Source organism: Pongo pygmaeus, chromosome 1, assembly GCF_028885625.2.
Source record: "Pongo pygmaeus isolate AG05252 chromosome 1, NHGRI_mPonPyg2-v2.0_pri, whole genome shotgun sequence".
NCBI lineage: Eukaryota > Metazoa > Chordata > Mammalia > Primates > Hominidae > Pongo > Pongo pygmaeus.
This window is the reverse complement of record NC_072373.2, coordinates 137,485,913-137,504,056: the sequence shown is the minus strand read 5'-3', so window position 1 is coordinate 137,504,056 and position 18,144 is coordinate 137,485,913. Positions and strand designations below refer to the sequence as shown.

Here is an 18,144-nt window from a genome sequence, read left to right as displayed (position 1 = left end):
CACCCAGGCTGGGGTGTAGTGGCGTGATCTTGAGACCTTGTCTCTCCCACCACTGCCCAAAAGAGAATATAGTAATGAATAAGACAGATAAAAATTCCACTCTTGCACCCCCATGGAGCTTATGCTCTAGTGGGGAATGTGGAAAATTAAAAATAAAAATATGTTAAGGGGGAAGGGTGGGAGGAGGGAGAGGAGCAGAAAAGATAACTATTGGGTACTGAACTTAATACCTGGGTGATGTAATAATATGTACAACAAACCCCCATGACATGTGTTTATCTACAAACCTTCACATGTACCCCCACATCTAAAATTTTTTTAAAAATGTATAATTTATGAAAAAAGTAATAATTGTTATGAAGAAAAAAATAAAGCAACATAAGAGTCTAGTAACTAGAGTAGGAATGTTATTTAAGGTAAAAATTTGGCCAAAGAGAAAGTCATAGAGATATTAATAAAGTGAGATGAGTACATAATAATTAAAATTCATGGTAACTCAGAATTGTCAAAAAATATTTAAATGCTATACATGGTATAATATTGTTTTATATGTGACAGAACCTTAGAGTTCAACTCCTTAATTTTACAGGTTGTATAATCTGTTCCCAACTGAGCATTACAGCACAACAGTGTAATAATTTTATAGCAAAAAACCCACCAATAAGTAATTGTCATTCATTTAGAGAAGAAAACTAGATAATAGTAACTTTTAAAAACAGTTCTAGGAAAATGTCTAAAATTTGAAAGCTGCTACACTTAAAAATGGTTAAGTGCACTGTAAGATGCGAATACAAAGACAGGGTGGCGGAGGAGGCATTATTATAAACAATATAACTAGATTACAGATGTAGTTATGTCAGAATAACAACATGGCAGTAGATGATAAATCTTAAATTAGACCTAAAAGTTCTAAGTAGACTGAATAATCTTTGAAAATAAATTTAATAAATTTCAGTCTACCTGTATCTATATACTACATAGTATGTATATAAATATACTATATATCTATATGTAAGTATCTATATATTACAATGTTATAGTATGTATAAAAATGAGTATTTCTTCATGTAATGTATTTTCTCATCTAAATGAGATGTTTACAAAAGTATAATTTTCATAACTACATCAAAAAGCAGGCTTTCATTATATGAATAACAGATTAAATAATAATTTATTAAAAGAAGAGTTTGAGAGAATTCGGTTTGTGCAAAAAAATTTTACTCACAAGACAGTATCAGTAATTGGAAGAGTTAATCTGAAGACATCTGAAGCACAAAAATCTCAGACTAAGTTGAGTTCTCCCCCTAGTGGAACCTGAATATGATCTAAGATATTTCCATGACTAAGAAAATAACCTAAAATATATTATTTGATAACTGAAAAAAGTTTCAGGTTTTAATGAAAGATCTATTTATGAATCTTAATCTACATTAAAAATATACCTCTTTATATCTATATTTATATAGATATATACATATAATTAAACATTGAAACCTTAAGACATCTACTGAAAACTCATTTACTAAGCAAATTAACAGCAAGTTAGCCAAAAAGCACTCAGTCTTAAGACCTGAAAGAGAAACAGAAATACTTCAAAAGTAGAGGAGTAGGAAGTTCAGAAAAATACAGTAATTTAGGAAGACACAGCAACATGCAGAATGGCACAGAATTCTGAAAGAATGTGATAGGTGCAGGAATAGGATAATTCACAGTGGGTAGAATACAGCATGTATGTGTGGGGGATGAGCATGGGGAGATAATGGTGAGAGATGAAGCTACAAATTCAGTTTGGGCAATAATAAAAAGGATTTTATGCTAAGGAGTTTCGATACGATTTGGTATTTAAAAGGTAGTCAATGAAATTTCTATATTTTAGAGAGACAGCTTTTTTAATCTGTAGAAGAGCTGAAGCCGGAGAAAAGGAAATTGGATGGGAGGTTACAACAACAGTTCAGGTAAGGGGTAAGCAGATGAACTAACGGAGTGGTAGGGAGAAGAGAAATGTTATTAAAGACTCAAAAAAGTTTGCAAAATGACTGAAATTACCTTTTATTTAGTTCTATACTTACTTAAGACTTTTCTATTTTGAAAGATTGAAGAGTTGGCGATACACTTTAACCTGTATGAACTCTTACTGAGAATTATCTGAAGGCTAATCTACAATAGGTAACACGTTGGTGGGAAAGAAAACTAGCACAAGCACTTTGTGAAATAATGTTACCTGCTAAAATTCAGAATTTGCACACCTTACATATACACCCTTGGTATATATGCTAGAGGGTAAGAAAGAGTAAGTGAGATTACTAGTAGGTTGAACAATTTAATAAGAGACGATCTTTTATTTTGTTTCCATTTTTTTTTTGTTTTTTTTTTTTTGAGATGGAGTCTCATTCTGTCACCCAGGCTGGGGTGCAGTGGCGTGATCTCGGCTCACTACAACCTCTACCTCCTGGGTTCAAGCGATTCTCCTGCATCAGCCTCCTGGGTAGCTGGGATTACAGGTGTCTGCCACCACGCCTGGCTGATTTTTGTAAGAGATGATCCTTTAATCAAGACTTGAAATACAAAATAAGGAAAACATGTTGGAACACGTCTGATTTTAAACATGTTAAATTCAAAGATTCTGTACTGCTTCCAGGTAGAATGGTTCAGTGCCCATTAAAACTACTGGTCTACTCATCAAAAGACACAATAAAGGAAAAACAACAACAGAGGACAAGTTACAGAATGGTAGTAGCTATTTGCAACACATAACATCAATATATAAATAACTCCATAACCATAAGAAAAAGACAACCCTAATAGAAAAATATAAACAAAAGACTTTAACAGCACTTTACAAAAATAGAAATCCAAAATGGCCAACATCCTTAGTAATCAAGAAAACGTAAACGAAAAACACAGTGAAATATCACCAGATTGGCAAAAATTAAATCATGTGACACCACCAAGTATTGGAAGGGTGTGGAATAACAAGAACTTTCACATGCAGCTGTTGGGAGTTTAAACTACTACAAGCAATTTGGAAAATAAAGTTGAAGATTTGCATGCTGTACAATGCAGCAATTTCACACTTTGGTATACATGCTAGAGAAACTTGTGCACATGTGATCAATGTAATGTATAAGAGTGCTCATAATCACCATATTATTTGTAACACTCTCAACCTGGAAATTCCCAAACATCCTCTAATAGTAAAATGGATAAATACATTGTGATATATTTTAAAAAATGAAATATGCACAATAATAAAATGATTTTTACAAAAATAATGTTGAACAAGAAGACACAAAATATTCCATATGACTCTATGCAAAACTGAGAAGCTGGGAAAACTAAACTGTATAGATCAGAAATGTATAGGAAGATGACACAATCATAAGGAAAGGCAAAAGAGTGATTGTCATAAAAGTCAGGATAGGGAACAGGGTGTGACTGAATAGACTTCTTGAGTACAGGCAATTTTGTCTGTCTTAACCTTGGTTAGAAGTTTTATGTATAATGTTTTTACACATACAATGTAACTTTGTTTTATTAACTTATCTGTACATAATGTTTCATAATTTTTAAATTATTAAACCATTTAGGAAATTATTGGTAAGGGGAAACAGGCTGGGGCTGGAGATAAATTGTGATTCACTGTTGCAACAATTAGTGGTCCCCAACCTTTTTGGTACTAGGGACAGATTTCGTAGAAGATAATTTTTCCATAGAGATGGTGGGAGAATGGTTTCAGGATGAACTGTTCCACCTCAGATTATCAGGCATTAGATTCTCTCATAAGGAGAGTGCAACCAACACCTCTGGCATGTGCAGTTCACAATAGGATTCGTGCTCCTGTGACAATCTAATGACGCCACTGATCTGACAGGAGGCGGAGCTCAGGCAGTATGCTGCTGGCTGCCCGCTCACCTCCTGCTGTGCGGCCCGGTTCCTAACAGGCCATGGACTGATACCTGCCTGTGGCCTGGGGGTTGGGGAACCCTGGTAAAGATGGTTCCTGAAGCCATGTAAGTGAGACCCTTCATTCGGGTATAGTTTGTAAAAGCCAAAACCTTGGATTTCAGAGGAATACACACTTCCACAACTGATAAAGATGACTGTAAACAACAGTTAAACAAGAAAAAAGAGAGTCAAAAGTAAGTGGTGGTAGCAAAGTTAGGGGAGGTGAGAATGCAAGGAGGACGAAATGGTCAACAACAAATGCAATAAGCACGAGCAGGCAAATACTGAAAAAATAGCAACAAATTTGGCAATTAGGATTCCAGTGACCACTTTATCAAGAGCCAGTTGATGATAATATACCCCTACTATAATAATGTAACAATTCTATCACCTCACACCTGTTAGAATGGCCATTATCAAAAAGATCAAAGACAGCAAGTGCTGGAGAGGATGTGGTGAAAAGGGAACTCTTACACACTGTGGGTAGAAATGTAAATCCTCAAAAAATTAAAAACAGATGATACGATCTAACAATTCCACTGCTGGGTATATATCCAAAGGAAATGAAATCAGTATGTTGAAAAGATATCTGCACTCCCATGTTCACTGCATTATTTACAATAGCCAAGACATGCAACCAATCTAAATGTCCATCAGTGGATGAATGAATAAAGAAAAAGTGGTATACATATATACAATGGAATATTATTCAATCTTAAAAAGGAAGGAAATTCTGTCATTCACAACAACATGAATGAGCCTGGAGAACATTAAGTGAAATAAGCTAGGCTCAGAAAGACAAACACTACATCATCTCACATGTGGGATACAAAAAGTTGAACTCAAAAGTACAGAGTAGAATGGTGGTTACCAGGGGCTAGATGCAGGGTTAGGGGTAAAGGATTGGAAGATGTTAAAAAAAAATTCCATGAATTTTCTATTTTTCAAAAATAATGTAACACGTTACATTTCATTTTAAACAAAAATCCTGCATACCAGGTTCTTCGTTTTAATAAATATTTCGGAATCAACAAAAAGAGTGATTTAAATTTTACTATTTTGTGATTAAGATGTATAGAAATATGGCAAATTCTTAGGATTTTCTTGATGTTAGAAGAGTACAGACTAATGCTAAAATCACATATGATAGCATGATTTAAACAACTGATTACAAATACATTATGCAGTTGGTTCATGTTTGAGGTTTTCCTGAATACGTGCACTTTATGGGGACTACTACCAGCAGAACATAAAGGATACCTTTTTATAAACATACAAATCATAATGTGTTGCGGTTACTTTTGATCTAGATTAAAAGATGAGGTTATAATATAATATGTAAGTTTGGAAATTAATTACATTTTAAATTGAAATTTAAGGACAAAAGGAAATTTCAGTTGGGAAGAAAATTCTAGATGTTATGGCAAAGACTATTTTGACTTGGAGTACAATATAATTAAAGACTTTGAAAGACATAAGATTTTAAACATAGTATTTTGTCCATAGGGAAAACTTACTACTTTTATCATATTATACAAGAAGAAGTAAGGCATAAGAAATGACAAAACACATTTATTTTTATTAAAAAAAATTTTTTTAGAGACAAGGTCTCATTCTGTCACTCAGATTGGAGTGCAGTGGCTTGATCATAGCTCCTTGTAATGTGGAACTCCTACTTCTGGCCTCAAGGGATCGTTCCACCTTAGCCTTCCAAGTAGCCAGCGCTATAGGAGTGTACTATCATGCCCCCAGCTAATTTTTAAAAATTGTTTTGTAGAGACAGGGTCTTACTCTATTGCCCAGGCTGGTCTTGAACTCCTGGCCTCCAGCAATCCCCTGACCTTGGCCTCTCAAAGCACTGGGATTACAGGTGTGAGTTACTGTGCCCTGTAAAAACATATTTATTTTTAAAGCTTTGAATTTTCTTTTGAAGATAGTTTTGATAATATAGAAACATGATAAATTTTCACTAAAAAATGGACTTGGAGCACAGTCAACAACACCAAAACAAACAAACAAACAAACAAAAACCCAGGTAAGTTGATTCAGCAAAATTAAAAACTTTTGTGATAAAAACACTATCAACAGAGAAAAGGCAACAAACATAATGGGAGAAAATATTTGCAAACCATATATATGATAAGAAAGTGATATTGAGAATATATAAATAACTCCTATAACTCAACAACAAAAACAACAAACAACCTGGTTCAATTAAGCAAAGGACCTGAATAGCCATTTCTCCAAAGAAGATATATAAATGCGAAATAAGCACATGAAAGTATGCCCAACATAGCTCATCATTAGGGAAATGCAAATCAAAACCACAATGAGATACCACTTCACACCCATTAGGATGGTCATTATAAAAACAACAACAACAGAAAATTAACAAGCGTTGGTGCGAATGCGGAAAAAATGAAATCCTCATGCATTGCTGGTAGAAATGTAAAATGGTGTAGGTTCTGTGGAAAATGGTATGGCATTTTCTTAAAAAAATTAAACAATTACTATATGATCCAGCAATTCCACTTCTATGTACTCAAAAGAAGTAAAAGCAGGGACCTGAACAGAAATTTGTACACCTGTATTCATAACAGCATTATTCACCATAGCTGAAACATAGAAGCACCCTAAATGCCCATCAATTAATGAATAGATAAAAAATGTGGTATATGCATACAATGGAATATTATTCAGCTTTAAAAATGAAGAAAATTTGTACATATACTATAACATTATAAAAAATGGTTTTTCTTTCAATAATAAATTAACTTTAACTTACTGTAACTTTATTTATAAACTTTCAATTTTTTAAACTTTTTGACTCTTTTGTAACATTTAGCTTAGCAAACATTGTACAGGTGTATAAAATATTTTCTTTTTTATATCTTTATTCTATAAGCTTTTATCTATTTTTAATTTTAATTTTTAATAAATATATTTTTTGAAACAGGGTCTTACTCTGTGGCCCAGGTTGGAGTACAGTGCTGTGATAATGGCTTACTGCAGCCTTGACCTCCCAGGCTCAGGCAACCCACCCACCTCAGCCTCCTGAGTAACCGGGACTGGGACTATAGGTGCACCACCAGGTCCAACTAATTTTATTTTGTATTTTTCGTAGAGAGGGAGTCTCACTTTGTTGGTCAGGTTGGTTTCAAACTCTTGGGCTCAAGTGATCTGCCTGCCTCAGCCTCCCAAAGTGCTGAGATTACAGGCATGAGTCATTGCACCTGATGAACAAAAAATTTTTTTAAGTTAAAAAAATTTCCTCCCGTCTGGGAGGAAGTGAGGAGCACCTCTGCCCGGCTGCCCCGTCTGGGAGATGAGGAGCACCTCTGCCCGGCCGCCCCGTCTGGGAAGTGAGGAGCGCCTCTGCCTGGCCACCCCGTCTGGGAAGTGAGGAGTGCCTCTGCCTGGCCGCCACCCCGTCTGGGAGGAAGTGAGGAGCGCCTCTGCCCAGCCGCCCCGTCTGGGAGGTGAGGAGCGCCTCTGCCCGGCTGCCCCGTCTGGGAAGTGAGGAGCGCCTCTGCCAGGCGGCCCCGTCTGGGAAGTGAGGAGCGCCTCTGCCCGGCCGCCCTGTCTGGGAGGTGAGGAGCGCCTCTGCCCCGCCGCCCTGTCTGGGAGGTGTACCCAACAGCTCTGAAGAGACAGCGACCATCGACAGCGGGCCATGAGGACGATGGCGGTTTTGTTGAAGAGAAGGGGGGGAAGTGTGGGGAAAGAAAGGAGAGATCAGATTGTTGCTGTGTCTGTCTAGAAAGAGGTGGGCATAGGAGACTCCATTTTGTTCTGACTAGGAGAAATTCTTCTGCCTTGGGATGCTGTTGATCTATGGCCTTTCCCCCAGCCCCGTGCTCTCTGAAACATGTGCTGTGTCAACTCAGGGTTAAATGGATTAAGGGCGGTGCAAGATGTGCTTTGTTAAACAGATGCTTGAAGGCAGCATGCTCTTTAAGAGTCATCACCACTCCCTAATCTCAAGTACCCAGGGACACAAACACTGCAGAAGGCCGCAGGGTCCTCTGCCTAGAAAACCAGAGACCTTTGTTCATGTGTTTATCTCCTGACCTTCTCTCCACTATTATCCTATGACTCTGCCATATCCCCCTCTCCGAGAAACACCCAAGAACGATCAATAAATATTTCATAAATTAAAAAAAAAAAAAAAAATTAAGGCTGGGCGCGGTGGCTCATGCTTGTAATCCCAGCACTGTGGGAGGCAGAGGTGGGCGGATCACTTAAGCCCAGGAGTTCGAAACCAGCCTGGCCAGCAAAGTGAGATCTCATTGCTACTAAATAAATAAATAAATAAATAAATAAATAAATAAATAAATAAGCTGGGTGTGGTCATGTGTGCCTGTAGTCCCAGGTACTCGGGAAGCTGATGAGGACTGCTTGAGCCAGGAGTTGGAGTCTGCAGTGAGCTATGACTGTGCCACTAAACTCTGGTCTGGGCAACAGTGTGAGATCCTGTCTCAAAAAAAAAAATGAAAAAAAAAAATTAAAACATTTGTGTTAAAAACTTAAGATATTAGCTTAGGCCTACACAGGGTCAGCACCACCAATATCACTATCTTCAACCTCCACATCTTGTCCCACTGGAAGGTCTTCAGGGACAATAACATACATGAAGCTGTCATCTCCTATGAAAACAATGCCTTCTGGAAAACCTCCTGAAGGATCTGAGACTGTCTTAGAGTTAACTCTTTTTTTGTGTAAGTAGAATTAGACTCTAAAATAGCAATATTAGTATAGCAAAACAACAAATAGTATAGTAAACATACGAACCAGTAACATAGTCATTTATTATCAAGTATTATGTGCTATACACAACTGTATGTGCTACACTTTTATTAAGAGTGGCAGTACAGTGGGTTTGTTTATACCAGCCTCATCACAAACACATGAGTAATGTGTTGCACTATAACATAATGATGGCTATAGTCACTAGGCAAAAGGAATTTTTCAGCTTCATTATCATCCTATGGGACCATCACCATATATGCTGTCCGTCACTGAAATGTCCTTATGCAGCATATGACTGTATTGTATGATTCCACTTATATGAGGTAACCGGAGTGGTCAAACTCATAGAGACAAAGTAGAATGGTGGTTTCCAGTTGCTGGTGGTTGCCAGTTGCTGGGGGAATGGGAAGTTAGTGTTTAATGGGCAAAGAGGTTCAGTTAGGGAGGATGAAAAAGTTCTGGACATGGATGGTGGTGATGGCTGCACAACAGTGTCAAATATACGTAATGCCACAGAACTGTATACTTTAAAATGGTAAGTTTTATGTCTATTTTACCACAATAAAAAAAATAAAGTTGGAAATGAATGATTATTGAAAAAAGAATCACAGTCATGAGGATAAAGAGTAAGTTACTGTTCAGACAGAGAGGACAGAAGAAACTATATTTTTACATGTACTTCATTATTTTCATATGGTACCTGGATTTCAAGCTCAGCAATGTGTTGTCGTAGTTCAGCCACAGCAGCTATGCTATCTGCTTCCCGGAGCCTCACAGCCATCACTTCTTCCTTATTCTAGTGTGGTAAACCAAACCAAAACAAAATAAACCAGGTGTGTTTGGAATTCAGATTTTAGAAAAGTAATAGGTTGCATAAACCATACATTAGTATTATCCAGCAGGGTCGAAGGCAGCATCCATAATGAAACAATATGCTCAATGCATACAATGAAGCAGTGAGATATAAATGTTCACATCAAGTGGAATAAATAACAATTATAAATGGCCATATATCAATTCAAATTAAGTTTCGCCTCCAAAGGAATTTGTGTGAAATTTATGAAAAAACTCGAGGGTTTTAGAGTATTTCGCATTTTGAAACTGGGGTTCACAGGCTTGTAATATTTCAACTTTAAGTGAGAACATTCAAATTAAGTTGAGAGGGAAAATAACATTAATATTATAAACAATATCCACACATTTTACACAAATAAAAAATTAAAAAACTTTAATAATTATAAATTAATCATAAGCTATAATCTTATAATACTAAATGAAAATGAATCAGATTTATGTAATTCAAGGACTGGCTTTCTTGAAAAATTAACTTTGTTCCTGAATCATTCCAACATAACAGGGTAAAATATACACATTTAATCAGAATGTACTAGGTGCTAAGGTAACAATACATTGGTCATTCTCAAAATCTGCAAAAGGCATCACGAAAGATTGAATAAATTAACACACAGCTTAAACACGGGAGATATCAGAGTTTGCATCTGTAACATACTTCACAGAGGTATTAATTAAAAATTAAATAAAATCCCATATTAGTTCATAAAATCCTCTAATATTCTAAATCTGAGCCTATTACTTAGACAAGTTCAAAAAAATTATTATTTTCAACAGCAAGTTCCTCAAAGATTTATTTCCAAAGAACACTTTACTTTGCTCAACAGGTACTAAGGCATTTGAGGAGCAATATTAAATCTAGTAACACCATTATCAAAATATGTTTAAGGAAAACTAACACCAATAATAAATGATTAAATTTAGTTATCTATAAGATGTCAACACAATTTAGCATCATAAAAACTCAATCAGATATTGGTATGACAAATCAAATTGATATAACCTCATTTAATATTATTTTATTTATAAATTAGTTTAGTCATATCCTTCAAAAGTGACTGTGCTTTTTAGTACGAATTTCAGTACTGCCTACAGATTTCTGTCAGTATACATTGTAACAGCTATGCATATTTATAAGGATGTAATTTCATCTCTGGATTTCAGTGACACTGATAAACCATTCAAGCTTCACTCTTGGTTTTTAATGACACCAGAATAAGCTGATGGAATTACAGCTTTACATGTGCCATCAAAAGTCTTATTTCTTATACAATAATAAGGCTGGAATCTTTAAACGGCATCATTCCTACTATCTTACCACGGAAAGGTGGATGCCTAGTTTATTTTTTTAAATCCCATAACTTGCCTTTAGTAATCCATTCTAATGCCCAGTCTACAGTCATCTCTTTAGTTATTTCACACACACACACACACACACACACACACACACACACCAAACCCTCCCTCCTCTCCTTCCATCTCACTGCCTTTCCCCCACTCTCTCGCCACTGCTATACTGTAAATTTATTTCAGGAAAGAATGTACTTGCATTCAAATACTTTTGATGCTTTTTGAATCCAAACACCTCACAAAAAAGTAAAAGTATATAACTGATTAAAATAATAATGGGTAATATACCCATTTTTCCCAACATGGTACATACACATTTCTTTTGCTCTCTAGTCTATCCAGAAAACATGTATCAATGTTAACTGCCCACTAATAAGATACCAATCAAAGCAGAGGAGCCCTAACCTCTCTAAATGACCCATCTTTTTTGATCAAGCCATTAAAAGCTCTGGTTTTAAAGGGTTACCAGTCAAAAGAAAAACTGTAAAGAAATACTAGTAAATGCCAATCCAGGAAATTAAATTAACCAAGGAAGTGACTGAAAATGTTTCTTGACTAAAATCCACCCCAGAAGCAAGATGAGCTAACCTGGTCTGAAAGCAACTACCAAAACAAGTTCAGGAAAAGTAGAAAATAGGACGGGCTTTTTTGTTTTGTTTTTAAGATAATCTAATCACGATAAGACAAACAAAAAAAGACATTATTATATTGACAAAAAACAAAATCAGTTAGCTGACATATTTACCTTGCATTCAATCTCTGCTTGTTTACGCTTTGCTTCACTTAATTGAGTAAGGAGTCCTTTGTTCTGTGCAGAAAGATACTGCACTTTCTCCTGTAGGCTAATCACCTCTTGTTCTGCTCTTCGAAGATGGTTACTATTGATCTGGTTCTAATAATCAGAAATATAAATACTGAGACTATAGATACAAGACCTAAAAATTAAAAAAAATTACCTATCCATTTTATACCACAACATTATTAAAAATGTTACTAGTTATACGTCAGTGTTATTCAACAAATCAACATTAAAAAATAAGATAAAACTGCCTTTAAAATCAAGTCATTTAAGGCTGAGGCGGGCGGATCACGAGGTCAGGAGATCAAGACCATCTTGGCTAACACAGTGAAACCACATCTCTACTAAAAATACAAAAAAAAAATTAGCCAGGCATGGTGGCGGGCGCCCGTAGTCCCAGCTACTCGGGAAGCTGAGGCTGGAGAATGGCGTGAACCCGGGAGGTGGAGCCTGCAGTGAGCGGAGATCGCGCCATTGCACTCCAGCCTGGGCAACAGAGCGAGACTCCGTCTCAAAAAAAAAAAATTTTAAAAATTAAAAAATAAATAAATAGATAAATAAAATCAAGTCATCCAAAGGAATGCATACTGTCAATATCAGAGACTCTCAATATAGCTCAATATACCATTTATACAAAAAATAGCTGTAAACTATAAAAATGCTTATACACAACTTGAAGGTATTCCTTTCTAAGATTGGCAATGGAGTACAAAGTGGATAGATACAGGAATGGTGAGTTTAATTCCTCTTTCCAGTTCTGGAAAGAAAGCACAAACCAGTCAAAAGGTACCATCATGCCCAGTGCAGTGGCTCATGCCTGTAATCCCAGCATTCTGGGAGACCAAGGTGGGCAGATCACTTGTGGCCAGGAGTTTGGGACCAACTTGGCCAAAATGGTGAAACCCCATCTCTACTAAAAATACAAAAATTAGTCGGGCATGGTGGTGCACGTCTGTAATCCCAGGTACTTGGGAGGCTGAGGCACAAGAATCACTTGAACCCAGGAGGCAGAGGTTGCAGTGAGATCACGCAACTGCACTCTAGCCTGGGTGACAACAAGACTCTGTCTCAGAGAAAAAAAAAAGGAAAGAAAAAAAAAAAGGTACCATCACTATTTATTGGGCTGTAAACTTGATGTCACACAACACGGCATATGTGTATTTCTACATGCTCTCAATGTCTAGCACACTCGCACAGTCTTTTCTTATGAAGCACAGATTTTGAATCCTGGTTTTAATATTTGGTCATTAAGCAAACAAGCTAGTATCTCTGAGTCTCTATTTCCTTATTTGAAAAATGCATATAAAATACTTTCTATTTCTGTTTGGTGTCTTCAGAATTAAATGAGATAATATGTGTAACAGGGCCTAATATGTAGCAATAAATGCTAGCTGTTTATTGTATTATAATTACAGAATGTGCTAAAAAAACATATAGACCTTGAACTAACATGAGGTAGTTTTCACACTCAGGTATGACCCAGCCTGAATTCTCTCAACCCTAAATTATTCTATCAGAGGCCTGAAAGAAATAGTAGGGACTTTCATAACAGAAAGAAGTAAAAGTCTAACTTCTCATTTAACAGTTCTTAAAACTTGGCCAAGTTATTTAATCCTACCAAATTTCAGTAGAGATAGTACTACTTGCCTTTTGAGGCTATGTTGTGAAGATTAGATTATGTGAGAAAAGTTTATGAAAGCAGTCTTACACAATCATGTCATGTCATGTCATGTAATTTCATTTCATTTTTTTTTTGAGACAGTCTCACTTTGTTGCTTAGGCTGGAGTGCAGTGGCACGACCTTGGCTCACTGCAACCTCCACCTCCTGGGTTCAAGTGATTCTCCTGCCTCAGCCTCCCAAGTAGCTGGGATTACAGGCACCCACCATCATGCCCGGCTAATTTCTGTATTTTTAGTAGAGACAGGGTTTCATCATGTTGGCCAGGCTGGTCTCGAACTCCTAACCTCAAGTAATCCACCCGCCTCAGCCTCCCAAAGTGCTGGGAGATTACAGGCATGAGCCACTGCACCCGGGAAATTTTAGATACTTAATAAATGTTCAGTTGTTGCCATTATTATACCTACTTTACCTTGCCCTATGAAAAAGATTCCCCTCCAGTTTTAATGAAAAAATGTAGATCATCTAATAGATGTAAGCTCCAAAACTTTCAACCACTTAGAACTTTCTTCATCTTTACTTTTACTTGTCTTCCTGTAACACATACTCTAGTCTTTCTCATTCTCTCTCTCTCTCTTTTGTTTTTTTTTAAGATAGGGTCTCACAGGAGCCTGTTCTGTTGCCCAGGCTAGAGTGTAGAGGCACAATCATAGCTCACTTGTAGCCTCAATCTCCTAGGCTCAAGCTATCCTCCCACCTCGGTCTCCTGAATAGCTGGGACCACAGGCATGTGCCATCACGCCCAGATAATTTTTTTTTATTTTTAGTAGAGACAAGGTCCTGCTATGTTGCTCAGGCCAGTCTTGAACTCCTGAGCCCAGGTGATCCTCCCATCTTGGTCTCCCAAAATCCTGCGATCACAGGCATGAATCACTGCACCTGACCTCTTTCTCATTTTCAATCAACAAATAAGTCTGTCTACAAAATTAACTAAACTTCTTAGTACCGTATTCAAAATGTATCACAGCCTCTTTTTACTGTCTTACCTGCTACCATTAAAACAAATAACTACACTTCAGAGGGACCCATCTTTGACATAAGCTGCAAATAATTTCCACAGATAAAACCCTTCCCTGCATCCCTGAACACAAGACCATAATTCAACATTATGAATGATAAATAATACACATAAAACCAAGAATTGACCATGAATGAGAGACAGTAGACAGAAAAAAATATATTTTAAGAACTCTAGAGATAATTATAGGACTTTACATAACATAGGTTATGTCTAAAATTACAGTATTAATGACATAAAAGGAAGATGCCAAAACATAAGCAAAGAACAAGTCACTAGCAAGAAAACATTAAGCAAATCAGAAAAATAACCAAAGAAAATTTCTATAAATACAGCCACTGAATTCAATGAATGGGTCAGATTGGAGATTAGCTATACTGAAGAAATAATTAGTGTCCCAGAAGAGGTCATTAGACACAGAAAAGAGAATAAGGTCCAAAATATACCTAATAGGGGTTGCAGGATAAAATAGAAAAAACAAGTGAGATATGATGGTTTAAGAGATGGTAATAGTTGAGAATTTTTTACAATTTAAGAAATAAAAGATATAAATCTACAATTTAGGAAACACAACTAGTTCCAACCAGGATAAAAACAAATAAATCCCCACCAATATATACTGTAACAAAACTTAGAATGCTAAAGAGGCAAATCAAGGGAAAAACTGAGATCTATAAAGGAAGGGTAATGAAATGTCTAGCAGATATTTCAACAGCAAAAATTCATAATGCTTAAAAAAGAAACTTCACCCTATAGTAGTATACTGAGCTAAACTATCATACAAGAAAGAAAAGCAAATTTATTTTAAGAAAGTGGGCCGGGCGTGGTGGCTCACACCTGTAATCCCAGCACTTTGGGAGGCCGAGGAGGGTGGATCACAAGGTCAGGAAATCGAAACCATCCTGGCTAACACAGTGAAACCCTGTCTCTACTTTAAAAAAAAAAAAAATTAGCCAGGCGTGATGGCAGGTGCTTGTAGTCCCAACTTAGGAGGCTGAGGCAGGAGAATGGCGTGAACCTGGGAGGCAGGACTTGCAGTGAGCCAAGATTGCGCCACTGCACTCCAGCCTGGGTGACAGAGCGAGACTCCGTCCCAAAAAAAAAAAAAAAAAAAAGTGACAGATTTAGAATGCAGGATGGAAACCAGAAACTGTCAAATACAAGAAGAGAGAGCAGCTGTAGTCCTAGCTACTTGGGAGGCTGGGGCAGGACAACTGTTTGAGGTCAGGAGCTTGAGGCTGTAGTGAGATACAATGGAGCCTATGAACAGCCACCGTGCTCAAGGCTGGACAAAACAGTGAGACCCTATTTAAAAAAGAAAAAAAAAACTAAATAGAAAAATAATAATTCACAGCAAAAATAATTGGCTAACAGGTGAACAAATCCAGATAAGCTCTGATTCCATAAAATAATAATAATAATATCTAGTAGTTTGGAGGTATTAAAAGATGTACAATAATAACTTGTAAGACAGAAGAACATATGAAGTTATTCACAGGCCCTTATAAATGTTTGGAAAGGATACAGAGATGATGATTAACTTTAGGCTTTGTTCACCCAGGTAAGCATTTTCAATTTTTTTCAGGTAGCAAACATTAATAGAAAACAAAAGGAATTATAAGAGTCAAACCAGTACAGAGAAAGTGAAAGAATAAACAAAATTAATCCAATAAAAAGGAGGAAAGGAAGAAAAAAGGAACAAAAAAGAAAGAAACCAAAAGTACCAAACAAAACAATCACAAATACATCATAATCAGGACTTTTGATTTGTGATCTGGGATGTAGACGGTCAAAGACCTGCTCCTACCCTTCCAATGAAAAAAGAAGGAAGGCCAGGCACAGTGGCTCATGCCTGTAATCCCAGTACTTTGGGAGGCCAAGGCGGGAGGATCACTTGAGGTCAGGAGTTCGACACTAGCCTGGCCAATATGGTGAAACCCCCGTCTCCACTAAAAATACAAAAATTAGCCGGATGTGGTAGCATGCGCCTGTAGTCCCAGCTACTCAGGAGGCTGAGGCAGAAGAATCGCTTGAACCCTGGAGGCGGAGGTTGCAGTGAGCTGAGATCACGCCACTGCACTCCAGCCTGGGTGACAGAACAAGACTCCATCTCAAAAAAAAAAAAAAAGGAAAAAAAAAAAAAGCCAGCCAAACTAAGTTCAAACCCGGAGCCTTCCAGGAGAGATGCAATGGGATTTAAGCACTTTCTCACCTGGGACAGATACGGCCACAAGCTAAGGATGATACAGCTAGAATAAATATCAAACTGGTAGAAGCTAAGTATTGGCTGGCTAGACAGTGTGGAGGCTCAGGAGGCAGCAGACTTAGAGTCTAAGTTCACAAACTCTTGCACACTTTTCTTCAGGTACCCCAACAGGTACACACACAAAAAGACTGGTGAGTCTTGAGAAAGAAACCTTCATGGTACAGGACTCGGGAAGGGGAATAGCAGCCACTATAGGAAGGCGCTAAACCTTGCCTGTCTCCTCTAGGGAATATATGCTTTCATCTGTGTGGATCAGAGACAAGAAATGCTGCTGTCTTTGGGGCACTGGTGAAAGCCATTGCATCTTGGGGAAGGGGCAAAACTGTGTTTTGTGCCTAGGACTACATCTAGGAGTGGGCAGGAGCACTAAAGACCAAACACACCAGATCAAAGGACATAATGAAGCCTAAGACTGAATTTATTTATTTAATTAATTTATTTTTTTCTTTGAGACAGAGTTTCACTCTTGTTGCCCAGGCTGGAGTGCAATGGTGCGACCTTGGCTCACTGCAACCTCTGCCTCCCAGGTTCAAGTGATTCTCCTGCCTCAGCCTCCCAAGTAGCTGTGATTACAGGCATACACCACCACGTCTGGCTAATTTTTGTATTTTTAGTAGAGATGGGGTTTCACCGTGCTGGTCTCAAACTCCTGACCTCAGGTCATACACCTGCCTCAGCCTCCCAAAGTGCTGGGATTACAGGCGTGAGCCACCGCGTCCAGCCATTTATTTTTTCTAATTTAGAAACAGGATCTTGCTTTGTGGCTTAGGCTGGAGTGCAGTGGTGTTATATTTCACCACAGCCTCAAACTCCTGGGCTCAAGTGATCGTCCCACCTTGGCCTCTCAAGTAGCTGGGACTACAGGCACATACTACCACACCTGGCTAATTTTTAAAAATTTTTATACGAGACAGGGTCTCACTATGTTGCCCAGGCTAGTCTCAAATTCCTGGCCTCAAGTGATCCTCCTGCCTGGGCCTCCCAAAGTGCTGGGGATTATAGGCATTAGCCACTGTGCCTGTCTAAGACTCAGGCTTCATCAGAACAATAGAATACACTGTTGCCCCTCCAACTCTTCTGTAATAAGTAACAAATGGAATACTGCTGAAGACAGACCCTTTTAAAATGTTACGCAAAGGGAAGACCTAAAGACACAAAATCCCTCTGGCAAACCAGCTCCTACTCTAAAAATAAGGTATTGCTAAGGGAAAAATAAGGTATTGCTAAGGGAATTTGAAGCCTATGGTGCACTGATGATACCACAGAAACAACAAACCTCAAACTCAACCCATCTCTGGACTATATTAACTCGAATCTCTCACATTAAAGGCCTAACAGAAGGAAAAATGTGCCCATTTCCAGGCAGAAAAACTATTTGACTTAGTCTGCAGTCCTACACAAGATATCCAGCTTTCAATAAAAAAATTACAAAGCATAGGAAAAGGCAAGGAAAAACAAAGCACTCCCAAGAGACAAAGCAATCAAC

The 18,144-nt window shown here is 37.5% G+C and overlaps 1 protein-coding gene across 12 annotated transcripts in view; it reads right to left on the bottom strand.

Annotated features, from left to right (window-relative positions):
* EVI5 (ecotropic viral integration site 5) overlaps nucleotides 1-18,144 on the bottom strand; it is a 284,357-nt gene that overhangs the window by 89,136 nt on the left and 177,077 nt on the right. For 8 of the 12 annotated variants that reach the window (XM_063664744.1, XM_063664783.1, XM_054476264.1 and 5 more), the window contains 3 exons: nucleotides 11,642-11,788; nucleotides 9,395-9,490; nucleotides 5,737-5,832 (listed from right to left, as the gene is read on the bottom strand). In XM_063664744.1, the coding sequence (XP_063520814.1) occupies nucleotides 5,737-5,832; nucleotides 9,395-9,490; nucleotides 11,642-11,788 (339 nt within the window). The remainder of the gene's footprint in view (nucleotides 1-5,736; nucleotides 5,833-9,394; nucleotides 9,491-11,641; nucleotides 11,789-18,144) is intronic. The other 4 variants (XM_063664778.1, XM_063664750.1, XM_063664773.1 and 1 more) reach the window with 1 other exon arrangement.